We start from the raw sequence: 15439 nt of genomic DNA, 5'->3' as shown, positions 1-15439 counted from the left end.
GACACACAGAGGTAGCCTGCCAATCCCTCCCACCCCTCCCCCTCCCCAAACCAGATCGAACCGCTCCTTTCGGGGCAGGCCCCTGGCGGCCTATCAGGCCCTTTGATGCGAGCATGTGAGACGTTGCAGGCCTGAGCTTATGAAAGGGCAGGAGCCGATAGTTACTGTGGGCCTTCCTCCAAGTCACCCCCCTCCTCCACCCCCCACCTGCTCACCGTTCCATTCCAAACAATCATCGTGGCTTCTCGGCGGCAAAAAAAAGGGAGGCATTCAGCATTGGAATCTCAAAGTACTTGCAGCTCCTTTCATCCCGAAGCGTCCAACCATACTGTCAACAAACACGGCGGTTTCTTGGATGAGCCTTTCCTTCCCTCCCCCGCTGTCCAATCTAAATAGGGCCCTTCTTTCCAAGTGACCGGGGAAAGTCAAGGCAGACAGTGTCCCCTTCTCTCTCTCTCTTAATAACCTGCTTCAGCCAACTCCCCAATGAACGGCCTTGAATGAGAGGCTATGTTACAGCATCCCAGGGCCAAGTGAGCTCCTCAGGGCAGCCACTTGAGCAGGGCGCGGCAGACTCGAAACCCGTCTCAGGCGCGGGCGTAAAACTGGCAGTAGCGGCTCAGCTGGTATTCGATTACACCACAGCCAATGGAACCGAGGATCAGAGGCTGCGGTTAAAGGCCGGCTGATCCGATCCGACACCGCCCCAGACGGATTTCTCGGCCTGTGAATCGGGGCTTTGACAGGTTGGCATCGCACTGTGCAGCATTCACAACTGATGGGCCTTGAACAGGCCTTTACACCTGACTCCCACCACCTGGGGAGCTGTGTGTCTGCACCGCTAAGTCTCTCGGTTACGCCATCTCACTGCTCAGGTTATACTTGGTTCCAGTGTGGTTTTTCCCAACGGAACTTAATGGGGGTCAAAGGGCTGAATTATAAATCTCTTTATGGCACCCCTGATGGATATAGGACCCTGCACGAGGAGAGCAGTGAAAGCAAGCGGAGGAATAATTCAAACCCTCGAGGGTCAAAGAACAAGTCAGGGACACAGGGTGGGTTTCTGTTGGCCGTGTGTCTCCATTAGCACCCCAGAGGGGCGATACTGCGCATGGAAATGAATACCCCGGTGTACTGGCCAATACTTATCCCTCAATCCACAGATTATCTGGTCGTGTGTCACATTGCTGTTTGTGGGAGCTTGCTGTGCGCAGGTTGGCTGCCGCGTTTCCCACATTACAGCAGTGACTACACTCCAAAAGTACTTCATTGGCTGTAAAGCGCTGTGAGACGTCCGGTGGTCGTGAAAGGCGCTACGTAAAGGCACGGATTTCTTGCTTTTTTTTGGTCACACAGCACGTGACTGCCTCCGACTGAATCCCGCACCACATGCCCAAACCTGCACGGGGGAGCGTCACTGATGGGCGGCTCGTGCACCGTCAGCTGCTGATTGGGCCTCGGCTATTTCACCGTGGCGATCAGCAGCTCGACAACAAAGGGAGATAAAAGAAGCAAATAAGGGCACCCTACCTGTGGAGCAATCGTCTCCTGTGAAGCCTTCCTTGCAGACGCACTTCCCATCCACGCAGCGTCCCCGATGGCTACAGTCCTTCAGGCAGTCCTGGACGCCACAAGTAGGCCCCGAATACCCTTCCTTGCAGACGCACTTGCCGTTGACGCACTGGCCTCGCTGGCTACAGTCATTGGGGCAGGCTTTGACACTACAACTAGGCCCAGAGAAGCCTGGCTCACAGACGCACTTTCCACCAACGCACAGCCCTCGGTCGTTACAGTTCTGGGGACAGTCCTGGACACCACAAGTAGGCCCCGAATACCCTTCCTTGCAGACGCACTTGCCGTTGACGCACTGGCCTCGCTGGCTACAGTCATTGGGGCAGGCTTTGACACTACAACTAGGCCCCGAGAAGCCTGGGTCACAGACGCACTTGCCGTTGACGCACTCGCCTCGCCGGCTACAGTCATTGGGGCAGGCTTTGACACTACAACTAGGCCCAGAGAAGCCTGGGTCACAGACGCACTTGCCGTTGACGCACTGGCCTCGGTCGTTACAGTCATTGGGGCAGGCTTTGACACTACAACTAGGCCCAGAGAAGCCTGGGTCACAGACGCACTTGCCGTTGACGCACTGGCCTCGCCGGCTACAGTCATTGGGGCAGGCTTTGACACTACAACTAGGCCCAGAGAAGCCTGGGTCACAGACACATTTTCCGCCAACGCACAGGCCTCGGTCATGACAGTTATTGGGGCAGGTTTGGACATCACAACTAGGCCCAGAGAAGCCTGGGTCACAGACGCACTTCCCGCCAACGCACAGGCCTCGGTCGTTGCAGTTCTGGGGACAGACCTTCGCTCCGCAGTGGGGCCCGGTAAACCCTTTCCAGCAGACGCACTTCCCTTTGACACAGCGCCCCCGGCCACTGCAGTTGTCCGGGCAAGCTTCCGTCCCGCAGTCCGGCCCGGAGTAGCCCCCGTGGCAGACGCAGGCCCCCTCGACGCAGCTCCCGCGGCCCTTGCAGTCGTCCGGGCAGGTCTCCTCGGTGCAGCCATGGCCGGTGTAGCCGGAGAAGCAGACGCAGGTCTCGTTGATGCAGCGGCCCTGGTCATTGCAGTCGTCGGGGCAGATCTCCTGGCCGCAGTCGGCGCCTGTGAACCCCGGCCGGCACACGCACTGGCCGCCCACGCAGTCCCCCCGGCCGGGCCGGCAGTGGTCCGGGCAGCCGGCGACGGAACAAGTGGGGCCGCTCCAACCTTCCTCGCAGACGCAGACGCAGCTGGAGGGGCTGAAAGTCCCGTGTGCGCCGCAGTCCATCGCACGCTTGGCACCTGGGGAGTGAGCAAGTAAAGGGTTAGCCGCCGGACAACGCAGCAATTCTGGCTAAACAAAAAAAATAAAGACTTGCATTTATATAGCGCCTTTCAGGACTACCGGACATCCCAGAGGGCTTTACAGCCAATGAAGCACTTTTGGAGTGTAGTCACTGTTGTAATGTGGGAAACGCGGCAGCCAACTTGCGCACAGCAAGCTCCCACAAACAGCAATTTGGTAATGACCATATAATCTGTTTTTTGTGATGTTGATTGAGGGATAAATATTGGCCCCAGGACACCGGGAATAACCCCCCTGCTCTTCTTCAGAATAGCGCCGCGGGATCTTTTGCACCCACCTGAGAGAGCAGACGGGGCCTCGGTTTCATGTCTCATCCGAAAGACGGCACCTCCGACAGTGCAGCGCTCCCTCAGTACCACACTGGAGTGTCAACCTGGATTTTTTAGTGCTCAAGTTCCTGGAGTGGGACTTGAATCCACACCCTTCTGACTCAGTAAGCGAGAGTTTTGCCCACTGACACAAGGAGCTCAGAATTGGTTTAAACTGCAGTCTGGCAGGTTCTAGCCTTTGAGCTCAATGACACTCTCCTGAAGTAAGGTCTGAGTTCAAGAAAAGCAAAGATAGGAACCAAAGGTTGCAACAGGACAATGATGAGGATAAGACTTCCGTCAAAGTCAGTGGAGAGTAATATCGGGCGGGGTGTAAACATAAGCTCATAAGAAATAGGAGCAGGAGTCGGCCACATGGACTTTCGAGCCTGCTCCGTCATTCAATAAGATCATGGCTGATCTTCGAACTTAATTCCACTTTCCTGCCCGATCCCCAGAGTCCATCATCATCATAGGCAGTCCCTCGAAATCGAGGAAGACTTGCTTCCACTCTGAAAGTGAGTTCTTAGGTGACTGTACAGTCCAATACAGGAATTACAGTCTCTGTCACAGGTGGGACAGACAGTGGTTGAGGGAAGGGCAGGGTGGGACTGGTTTGCCGCACGCTCCTTCCGCTGCCTGCGCTTGGTTTCTGCACGCTCTCGGCGACGAGACTCGAGGTGCTCAGCGCCCTCCCGGATGCACTTCCTCCACTTAGGGCGGTCTTTGGCCAGGGACTCCCAGGTGTCGGTGGGGATGTTGCACTTTATCAAGGAGGCTTTGAGGGTGTCCTTGAAACGTTTCCTCTGCCCAACTTGCCGTGGAGGAGTTCCGAGTAGAGCGCTTGCTTTGGGAGTCTTGTGTCGGGCAGACGGACAATGTGGCCTGCCCAGCGGAGCTGATACAGTGTGGTCAGTGCTTCGATGCTGGGGATTTTTGGCCTGGTCGACAACATTGACGTTGGTGAGTGTATCCTCCCAGGGGATCGGCAGGATCTTGCGGAGACATCGTTGGTGGTATTTCTCCAGCGATTTGAGGTGTCTGCCGTATATGGCCCACATCTCTGAGCCCCCAGAATCCATAAATCTATCGATCACAGCCTTGAATATACTCAAAGACTCAACATCCAGAGTCCTCTGGGGGCAGAGAATTCCAAAGATTCACCACCCTCTGACTGAAGAAATTCCTCCTCATCTCAGTCCTAAATGGCCCACCCCTTATCCTGAGACTGTGCCCCTAGTTCTACTCAGCAGGCCAGGCAGCACCTGTGGAGTGAGATACAAAGTTAATGTTTCAAGTTCTGGTGAAGGGCCCTCGACCTGAAACGTGAACTCTGTTCCTGACCAGCATTTCCAGAGTATCAGTAAGGGCGTTTGACCAAGCAACGTTCTCAAAACTGTGCTCAACCCTGTTCCCAATCCGACATCCACAGCCACACCTCATGTCCCCAGAGGACCCGCTGCACAGTGACAAGAAATTAAAACCCTGGCTTGTTTATCCCTGCCTCTTTTAGGAAGACTAAATTTTAGCGTGCCTCCCCCCCCCCTGCCCCCCGCAGTCGCCCCACTACCCCACCCCCAGCGCATTCCATCCCCATCGGAGATCGACGAGGAATCAAACCTCCCAGTTCTGTCTGACTCTACTACAAGGGGCCACTGCATTTACCAACGGAGTCATAGGCAGGGAGGGGGGGGGGGGGGAGAAATGCCTAAACCAATCAGTTCCTAGTATCATAGAATGGTTACAGCATGGCAGGAGGCCATTCGGCCCGTCGAGCCCGTCCAGCAATCTGCAAGAGCACCTCAGCTAGTCCCACTCCCTCCGCCCAACCGTGCAAATTTATTTTCCTTCAGGTACTTACCAGATTCCCTTTTGAAAGCCATGATCGAGTCTGCCTCCACCACCCTCTCAGGCCGTGCATTCCAGATCCCAACCACTCGCTGCATAAGAACGTTTTCCCTCATGTCGCCTTTGGTTCTTCTGCCAATCACCTTAAATCTGTGGCCTCTGGTTCTCGACCCTTCCACCAATGGGAACAGTTTCTCTCTATCCACTCTGTCCGCACCCCCCATGACTTTGAACACCTCGATCAAATCTCCTCTCAACCTTCTCTGTTCTAAGGAGAACAACCCCAGCTTCTCCAGCCTATCCCCGTAACTGGAATCCCTCATCCCTGGAACCATTCTCGTAAATCTTTTCTGCACCCTCTCTCGGGCCTTCGCATCCTTCCTAAAGTGCGGTGCCCTTTATGACTTTCGGAAGTTTAATGGCAAAGCTAAGTTCTACATATTGGGCAACGTTGGCTCCATCATTGGCAAGCCCTCGGAATCGAGGAAGACTTGCTTCCACTCTAAAAGTGAGTTCTTCGGTGACTGAACAGTCCAATACGGGAATTACAGTCTCTGTCACAGGTAGGACAGACAATCGTTGAGGGAAGGGGTGGGTGGGACAGGTTTGCCGCACGCTCCTTCCGCTGCCTGCGCTTGATTTCTGCATGCTCTCGACGACGAGACTCGAGGTGCTCAGCGCCCTCCTAGATGCTCTTCTTCCACTTAGAGCGGTCTTTGGCCGGGGATTCCCAGGTGTCGGTGGGGATGTTGCACTTTATCAGGGAGGCTTTGAGGGTGCCCTTGAAACGTTTCCGCTGCCCACCTGGGGCTCGCTTGCCGTGAAGGAGTTCCGAGTAGAGCAATGACTAACCTGAAGTCAGCTCTCTTTGCACTCACCAAGCCTTGGTTTTGTGGTTGTTTACTTGTGGCCAATTGGGTGTCCGGCACATGGAAAGCAGTCCCCGTGCTGAAGCACCTCCAAAGTACGGAGAAATGGAGCTCAGCAGAGTTTGTGTGTGTCTGGTGTCGGGTGTCCGCTATCCCCCTGTGGCGACACACCACACCTACAGATGCTCAGAGCGATTACGGGCAGGCTCGCAAGAACCAAAGCTGAGGGACATCCAAGTGAATGTGATACTGTCACCAATTATACAATCATAGGAGGAGTGGGCCATTCGGCCCATCGCTCCTGTGCTGCCTCTTTTGGAGGAGCTGTGCGATTCAGTCCCACTCCCCCTGCTGTTTCGCTACGGCCCTGCAAATATTTCCTTTTCAAGTATTAGTCCAATTCCCTGTTGAATATTACCATTGAATCTGCTTCCACCACTCTTTAAAAACACAACAACATAAGAAATAGGAGCAGGAGTTGGCCCTATGGCCCCTCGAGCCTGCTCCATCGTTCAATAAGATCATGGCTGATCGTCGAACTCAACTCCACTTTCCCGCCCAATCTCCATATCCCTCGCTTCCCCCAGGCTCCAAAAATCTATCGATCTCAGCCTTGAATATATTCAGAGTCTCAGCCTCCACAGCCCTCTGCGGCAGAGAATTCCAAAGATTCACAACCCTCTGAGTGAAGAAATTCCTCCTCATCTCTGTCTTAAATGACCTACCCCTTCTCCTGAGACTGTGCCCCCTAGTTCTAGGCTCTCCAGCCAGGGGAAACAACCTCTCAGCATCTACCCTGTCAATCCCCCTCAGAATCTTGTATGTTTCAATGAGATCACCTCTCATTCTTCTAAACTCCAGAGAGTATCGGCCCATTCTACACAATCTCTCATCATAAGACAGCCCTCTCATCCCAGGAATCAACCAACTAGTTCTTAATGTGTTGTTATGAATTCTTAAGCAAGAACCCATAAAGCAACTACATTACACTGGTGAACCTTTGTTGCACTCCCTCTATGGCAAGTATATCCCTCCTTAAATACGGAGACCAAAACTGCACGCAGTACTCCAGGTGTGGCCTCACCAATACCCTGTACAGTTGTAGCAGCACTTCTCTGCTTTTATACTCCATCCCCCTTGCAATAAAGGCCAACATTCCAATTGCCTTCCCAATAGGAGCAGGAGGAGGCCATTCGGCCCCTCGAGCCAGCTCCACCATTGAATAAGATCATGGCTGATCTGATCATGAATTCAGCTCCACTTCCCTGCCCGCTCCCCATAACCCTTTATTCCCTTATCGCTCAAAAATCTGTCTATCTCCGCCTTAAATATATTCAATGACCCAGCCTGCACAGCTCTCTGGGGCAGAGAATTCCACAGATTTACAACCCTCTGAGAGAAGAAATTCCTCCTCAACTCAGTTTTAAATGGGCGGCCCCTTATTCTGAGACTATGTCCCCTAGTTCTAGACTCCCCCACAAGGGGAAACATCCTCTCTGCATCCACCCTGTCAAGCCCCCTCATGTTTCAATAAGATCACCTCTCATTCTTCTAAACTCCAATAAGTATAGGCCCGACCTGAGAGGTTCAGAGAATCATAGAAATTTACAACACGGAAGGAGGCCATTTCGGCCCATTGTGTCCGCTCTTGGTCCATAGCTCTGCAGGTTACGGCACTTTAAGTGCACATCCAAGCACTTTTTAAATGTGGTGAGGGTTTCTGCCTCTACCACCCTTTCAGGCAGTGAGTTCCAGACCCCCACCACCCTCTGGGTGAAGAAATTTCCCCTTATATCTCCTCTAAACCTCATCCCATTACTTTAAATCTATGCCTCCTGGTTGTTGATCCCTCTGCCAAAGGAAACAGGTCCTTCCTATCCACTCTATCCAGGCCCCTCATAATTTTATGGATGCTCTTATTTGTACTGCAAAAATGGCCACCCGTGCTCCACCCTTTGTCTCTGATTGGTCCCTTGGAGGATAAGCCACACAGGAATGTGTAACTGGAACCGCCCATCCCAAGGTCACACTGACTTTGCAAATTGTAACTCGATCCACTTTGACTTCCTGAAGTGACAGAGGACAGAGCTCCCCAGAAGACAGCAAGGGCCAGCCAAAGTCCCGACCCATTCCAAGTGCCTTCCCCCAGTCCAAGTACATCCCTCCCCCAGCCAGTGCCTTACCCCAACACAAGTACATCCCTCCCCCAGCCAGTGCCTTACCCCAGTCTAAGTACATCCCTCCCCCAGCCAGTGCCTTACCCCAACACAAGTACATCCCTCCCCCAGCCAGTGCCTTACCCCAGTCTAAGTACATCCCTCCCCCAGGCAGTGCCTTACCCCAACACAAGTACATCCCTCCCCCAGCCGGTGCCTTACCCCAGTCTAAGTACATCCCTCCCCCAGCCAGTGCCTTACCCCAACACAAGTACATCCCTCCCCCAGCCAGTGCCTTACCCCAGTCTAAGTACATCCCTCCCCCAGCCAGTGCCTTACCCCAACACAAGTACATCCCTCCCCCAGCCAGTGCCTTACCCCAGTCTAAGTACATCCCTCCCCCAGCCAGTGCCTTACCCCAGTCTAAGTACATCCCTCCCCCAGCCAGTGCCTTACCCCAGTCTAAGTACATCCCACCCCCAGCCAGTGCCTTACCCCAACACAAGTACATCCCTCCCCCAGCCAGTGCCTTACCCCAGTCTAAGTACATCCCTCCCACAGCCAGTGCCTTACCCCAGTCTAAGTACATCCCTCCCCCAGCCGGTGCCTTACCCCAGTCTAAGTACATCCCTCCCCCAGCCGGTGCCTTACCCCAGTCTAAGTACATCCCACCCCCAGCCGGTGCCTTACCCCAGCCCAATTATATCCCTCCCCCAGCCAGTGCCTTACCCCAGTCTAAGTACATCCCTCTCCCAGCCGGTGCCTTACCCCAGCCCAATTATATCCCTCCCCCAGCCGGTGCCTTACCCCAGTCTAAGTACATCCCTCCCCCAGCCAGTGCCTTACCCCAGTCTAAGTACATCCCTCCCCCAGCCAGTGCCTTATCCCAGTCTAAGTACATCCCTCCCCCAGCCAGTGCCTTACCCCAGTCTAAGTACATCCCTCCCCCAGCCAGTGCCTTACCCCAGTCTAAGTACATCCCTCCCCCAGCCGGTGCCTTACCCCAGTCTAAGTACATCCCTCCCCCAGCCGGTGCCTTACCCCAGCCCAATTATATCCCTCCCCCAGCCGGTGCCTTACCACAGCCCAATTATATCCCTCCCCCAGCCAGTGCCTTACCCCAGTCTAAGTACATCCCTCCCCCAGCCAGTGCCTTATCCCAGTCTAAGTACATCCCTCCCCCAGCCAGTGCCTTACCCCAGTCTAAGTACATCCCTCCCCCAGCCAGTGCCTTACCCCAGTCTAAGTACATCCCTCCCCCAGCCGGTGCCTTACCCCAGTCTAAGTACATCCCTCCCCCAGCCGGTGCCTTACCCCAGCCCAATTATATCCCTCCCCCAGCCGGTGCCTTACCCCAGTCTAAGTACATCCCTCCCCCAGCCAGTGCCTTACCCCAGTCTAAGTACATCCCTCCCCCAGCCGGTGCCTTACCCCAGTCTAAGTACATCCCTCCCCCAGCCGGTGCCTTACCCCAGTCTAAGTACATCCCTCCCCCAGCCGGTGCCTTACCCCAGTCTAAGTACATCCCTCCCCCAGCTGGTGCCTTACCCCAGTCTAAGTACATCCCTCCCCCAGCCAGTGCCTTACCCCAGTCTAAGTACATCCCTCTCCCAGCCGGTGCCTTACCCCAGTCTAAGTACATCCCTCCCCCAGCCGGTGCCTTACCCCAGCCCAATTATATCCCTCCCCCAGCCGGTGCCTTACCCCAGTCTAAGTACATCCCTCCCCCAGCCGGTGCCTTACCCCAGTCCAAGTACATTCCTTCATCCCTCCCCCCACTCCAACTCCCACCATAAACGGGGCAGGTATTGTGTACAGATTGTTAACAGGATTATTGCCGATGAAGTGATTAGTGACAGTGTCGTGACTTCTGGATATCATCCCTCCAACGATGTCCCTTGTAGAGAGTTGGAAGAACGTGATTCGTCTTCCCCGAGTTCCCTCTCTCCCCTCTGCCCACCCCCCCGTGTCTCCCTCTCTCTCCGTCCCTGTCTTTCTCTCTCCCAGTCTCTCTCTCTCTCCTCCAGTCTCTCCCTCTCCCCCAGCCTCTCTCTCACCCAGTCTCTCCCTCTCCCCCAGTCGCTCCCTCTCCCCCAGTCTCTCTCTCTCCCTCTCCCCTTGTCTCTCTCTCTCCCCAGTCTCTTTCTCTCCCCCCCAGTCTCCCTCTCACCCAGTCTCTCCCTCTCCCCCAGCCTCTCTCTCACCCAGTCTCTCCCTCTCCCCCAGTCTCTCCCTCTCCCCCAGTCTCTCTCTCTCCCTCTCCCCTTGTCTCTCTCTCTCCCCAGTCTCTTTCTCTCCCCCCCAGTCTCCCTCTCACCCAGTCTCTCCCTCTCCCCCAGTCTCTCCCTCTCCCCCAGTCTCTCTCTCTCTCTCTCCCCCAGTCTCTCCCTCTCCCCCAGCCTCTCTCTCTCCCTCTCCACAGTCTCTCTCTCTCCCCCAGTCTCTTTCTCTCCTCCCCAGTCTCTCCCGCTCCCCCAGTCTCTCCCTCTCCCCCAATCTCTCTCCCTCTCCCCCAGTCTCTCTCTCTCTCTCCCTCAGTCTCTCTCTCTCTCCCCCAGTCTCTCTCTCTCTCCCTCTCCCCAAGTCTCTCTCCCTCTCCCCAGTCTCTCTCTCTCTCTCTCTCCCTCAGTCTCTCTCTCTCCCCCAGTCTCTCTCTCTCTCCCTCTCCCCCAGTCTCTCTCCCTCTCCCCCAGCCTCTCTCTCTCTCTCTCCCTCAGTCTCTCTCTCTCCCCCAGTCTCTCTCTCTCTCCCTCTCCCCCAGTCTCTCTCCCTCTCCCCCAGTCTCTCTCTCTCTCTCCCCCAGTCTCTCTCTCTCCCCCAGTCTCTCTCCCTCTCTCCCTCAATCTCTCTCTCTCCCCCAGTCTCTCTCTGTCTCTCCCTCAGTCTCTCTTTCTCCCTCAGTCTCTCTCTCTCCCCCAGTCTCTCTCTCTCTCTCCCTCTCCCCCAGTCTCTCTCCCTCTCCCCCAGTCTCTCTCTCTCTCTCCCCCAGTCTCTCTCTCTCCCCCAGTCTCTTTCTCACTCTCCCTCAATCTCTCTCTCTCCCCCAGTCTCTCACTCTCTCTCTCCCCCAGTCTCTCTCTCTCTCTCCCTCAATCTCTCTCCCTCTCCCCCAGTCTCTCTCTCTCCCTCTCCCCCAGTCTCTCCCTCTCCCCCAGTCTCTCTCTCTCTCTCCCCCAGTCTCTCCCTCTCCCCTAGCCTCTCTCTCTCCCTCTCCCCCAGTCTCTCTCTCTCCCCCAGTCTCTTTCTCTCCTCCCCAGTCTCTCCCGCTCACCCAGTCTCTCCCTCTCCCCCAGTCTCTCTCCCTCTCCCCCAGTCTCTCTCTCTCTCTCTCCCCCAGTCTCTCTCTCTCCCCCAGTCTCTCTCTCTCTCTCCCTCATTCTCTCTCTCTCCCCCAGTCTCTCTCTCTCTCTCCCTCAGTCTCTCTTTCTCTCTCAGTCTCTCTCTCTGCCCTAGTCTCTCTCTCTCTCCCTCTCCCCCAGTCTCTCTCCCTCTCCCCCAGTCTCTCTCTCTCTCTCCCCCAGTCTCTCTCTCTCCCCCAGTCTCTCTCTCTCTCTCTCCCTCAATCTCTCTCTCTCCCCCAGTCTCTCTCTCTCTCTCTCCCCCAGTCTCTCTCTCTCTCTCCCTCAATCTCTCTCCCTCTCCCCCAGTCTCTCTCTCTCTCTCTCCCCCAGTCTCTCTCTCTCTCTCCCTCAATCTCTCTCCCTCTCCCCCAGTCTCTCTCTCTCTCTCTCCCCCAGTCTCTCTCTCTCCCTCAATCTCTCTCTCTCCCCCAGTCTCTCTCTCTCTCTCTCCCCCAGTCTCTCTCTTTCTCTCCCTCAATCTCTCTCTCTCCCCCAGTCTCTCTCTCTCTCTCTCCCCCAGTCTCTCTCTCTCTCTCCCTCAATCTCTCTCCCTCTCCCCCAGTCTCTCTCTCTCTCTCTCCCCCAGTCTCTCTCTCTCTCCCTCAATCTCTCTCCCTCTCCCCCAGTCTCTCTCTCTCCCCCAGTCTCTCTCTTTCTCTCCCTCAATCTCTCTCTCTCCCCCAGTCTCTCTCTCTCTCTCTCCCCCAGTCTCTCTCTCTCTCTCCCTCAATCTCTCTCCCTCTCCCCCAGTCTCTCTCTCTCTCTCCCTCAATCTCTCTCCCTCTCCCCCAGTCTCTCTCTCTCTCTCTCTCCCCCAGTCTCTCTCTCTCCCCCAGTCTCTCTCTCTCTCTCTCCCCCAGTCTCTCTCTCTCTCTCCCTCAATCTCTCTCCCTCTCCCCCAGTCTCTCTCTCTCTCTCCCTCAATCTCTCTCCCTCTCCCCCAGTCTCTCTCTCTCTCTCTCCCCCCCAGTCTCTCTCTCTCCCCCAGTCTCTCTCTTTCTCTCCCTCAATCTCTCTCTCTCCCCCAGTCTCTCTCTCTCTCTCCCCCAGTCTCTCTCGCTCTCTCCCTCAATCTCTCTCCCTCTCCCCCAGTCTCTCTCTCTCTCTCTCCCCCAGTCTCTCTCTCTCTCTCCCTCAATCTCTCTCCCTCTCCCCCAGTCTCTCTCTCTCTCTCTCTCCCCCAGTCTCTCTCCCCCCTCAGCCTCCTCTGTTCCAAAGGAAACAGACCCAGCCTGTGGCGTCTCTGGGTTGTAGGGTGTTTGCCGACCCTGGGCCCTGGGGGAAGGCCGGAGCCTGAGCTTGGGCCCCCCGCCCCCGTGTGCCGGATCTGGCCGGCGACAGTGGGACTCACCGCAGAACGTGTCGCCGGAGCATTGCCGCCGCAGAGTGGCCACCTGCTTCTCCAGGGCCTTCAGCCGCTGCAGCAGGGCTTGCATGTCGTCGCAGCCGCAGGCCTGCGGGGGGATGCTGATTCGGTGCGTGAAGACCACCTGGTTGGTGGGGTCGACCTCGTGCTCGAAGTGCATCTCGTCCCGCGCCTCGTCCCGGGCCTCGAAGAGGCGGGCGATGGTCCTGGAGACGTTTGCCGAGCAGGTCTTGCAGTGGGGCAGCTTGATGTTGTAGACGTGGTTGAAGGTGGTGGGCCGGCTGGCCGTGGCGTTGGGCAGCAGCGCCCGCCGCTGGCGGATGGTCTTCACGAAGACGCCGCAGTCGCCGCCATCCAGCGAGGCTGTGGCGGCGAGGAGCAGGAGCACGAAGGCGGGCCCCATCGCTGTGGCAGTGAAGGGGCGCGAGGGCTGTCCAGGCTTGCGGGTTCAGCGAGGAGAGCCGTTGCGATGACCTCGGGCCTTGCGTGCGCCGCGATGCCTGCAAGGTGGAAATAATACAATTAGCTGGGGGCACAATGTGGGGGGAATTGTGGTCGGACACTTCCTTCGTCCGAACGCGTCCGACCCGGAAAAAAATCTACAAAATTCCCTGTTGGTCCCGGAGCAACGGAGGATTCTGGGTCTGAGGCCTTCATTCGCTCCTCAGCCCTCAGGGGCCTGTCTTCCACATACGCACACCAATGTTGGAGTCACGTGGGCCGGGACCACCAATCACTGGCCAGTATTCTCATTGACAATAATGGGAGCTCCGTTTGTACAAGTTCCCATTCCTAGCAACGAGAAAACCCACCTGACACGCTGAAACACGGCACAATAAATAAGAAAAGCACCTCACATATTTAAAATTAATTGAAATTAAACGTTTTAGAAAAAAAAATATTTGGGGAATTTTATTAAACGTGTTTTAATAGGGTTAAAAATAGACTTACCTTAACGGACAGGATTTTTAACATAAAAATGACTGTTTAAATTTCATTTTTCGATGTTTTAAACGTGCTACGCTGGTAAAAGTAAGCTGTGCGCCTGCTTTGTACCAGGCGTAAGAGTTTGAAGGACATTTGTTCAGCAAATAGGCCGATCTCTGCCGCCCGGATGTCCTTCCTGCGGGGGTGCGTGCGAGAACTGGCTTTTGCTAGGCCGCACCAGGTCCTTGCGCACTTCGTACACACCCAGCAAGCCGGAGTTTGCGGCCTAATACGACATAATAATGTCAGCCGTGGCTCAGTGGGCGGCACTCTCACCCTCTGAGTCAGCAAGGTTGTGGGTTCAAGTCCCACTCCAGGGACTAGAGCGCATAAACCTAGGCTGACACTCCCAGAGCAGTGCTGAGGGAGTGCTGCACTGTCGGAGGTGCCGTCTTTCGGCTGAGACGTTAAACCGAGGCCCCGTCTGCGCTCTCAGGAGGATGTAAAAAAATCCCATGGCACTATTTTGAAGAAGAGCAGGGGAGTTATCCCTGGGGTCCCTCAACCAACATTGCTAAATAACACATTATCTGGTCATTGTTACATTGCTGTTTGTGGGAGCTTGCTGTGCGCAAATTGGCTGCCGCGTTTCCCACATTATAACAGTGACTACGCTCCAAAAGTACTTCATTGGCTGTGAATTGTTTTGGGATGGTCCTGAGGTGGTGAAAAACGCTATATAATTGCAAGTCTTTCTTTCTTTTAGGCGTTTACCTTTTTATTTTGCCAAAGCGAGCGGCATATTAAACATGAAAGAAAGTCACTGTTGTAATGTGGGAAACGCAGCAGCCAATTTGCGCACAGCAAGCTCCCACAAACAGCAATGTGATAATGACCAGATAATGTGTTTTTGTGATGTTGATTGAGGGATAAATATTGGCCCCGGGACACCGGGGATAACTCCCCTGCTCTTCTTCGAAATAGTGCCGTGGGATCTTTTACATCCACCTGAGAGAGCAGACGGGGCCTCGGTTTAACGTTTCATCCAAAAGACGGCACCTCCGACAGTGCGGCGCTCCCTCAGCACCGCACTGGGAGTGTCAGCCTGGATTTATGTGCTCTGGTCCCTGGAGTGGGATTTGAACCCAACGACCCCCTGACTCAGAGGGTGAGACTGCTGCCCACTGCGTCACAGCTGCTCAGGAGCTGCTGGGAATATCCAGTAACAGACGGCCTTGCTACGTACGAACACAGCCTCGTCCTAACAGGGCCAGCTGCAAGTGAGTGAGCCGAGACCCCGGCAACGAAGGATTAATGAGCCAGGAGGGCTCTTGAACTGAAGGGGTTCGGTCCTCCGCACTCTGTCTGTGAACCATCGCGTGCTTGCTACAGCGGGCAGCCATGCTCCGGCATTTGACCGCAGGAAAGCTCAGAGGAGCGAAGGAGCTCCCCTTGGCTCTGCACCTCCTACAGGACCCCTCCTGGGAATCAATCAGGTCCACCACTGCTCCCCGGCTGGGTGAGGTAACTTGTGCTCAGCGTTGCCAAGCACAGCCTTGCTGTAAACAGTTGAATGAAACATTGAATTAAATATGAGTGCTATGACCAGAGTTAGAGTGAGACACAGGGAAACAGACAGACCCGGTGCTGGGCATTGGAAGCAACAACTTGCATTTATATAGCACCTTGCATGGACTAAAACGCCCCGAGGCACTT

The 15439-nt window shown here is 55.4% G+C and overlaps 1 protein-coding gene across 1 annotated transcript in view; it reads right to left on the bottom strand.

Annotated features, from left to right (window-relative positions):
- The window catches only part of LOC139230643 (tenascin-X-like), a 293996-nt gene extending 280797 nt beyond the window's left edge, over window positions 1–13199 (bottom strand). The window contains exons 1-2 of the mRNA XM_070862456.1: window positions 12782–13199; window positions 1531–2844 (exon numbers count right to left, since the gene is read on the bottom strand). Coding sequence (XP_070718557.1) covers window positions 1531–2844; window positions 12782–13199 — 1732 coding nt within the window. The remainder of the gene's footprint in view (window positions 1–1530; window positions 2845–12781) is intronic.
- Between the last annotated feature and the right edge of the window lie 2240 nt (window positions 13200–15439).

Source organism: Pristiophorus japonicus, chromosome 19, assembly GCF_044704955.1.
Source record: "Pristiophorus japonicus isolate sPriJap1 chromosome 19, sPriJap1.hap1, whole genome shotgun sequence".
NCBI classification, from domain to species: Eukaryota; Metazoa; Chordata; class Chondrichthyes; family Pristiophoridae; genus Pristiophorus; species Pristiophorus japonicus.
Note: the sequence above shows the minus strand (reverse complement) of the source record. Positions and strands in the feature narration are given on the sequence as shown.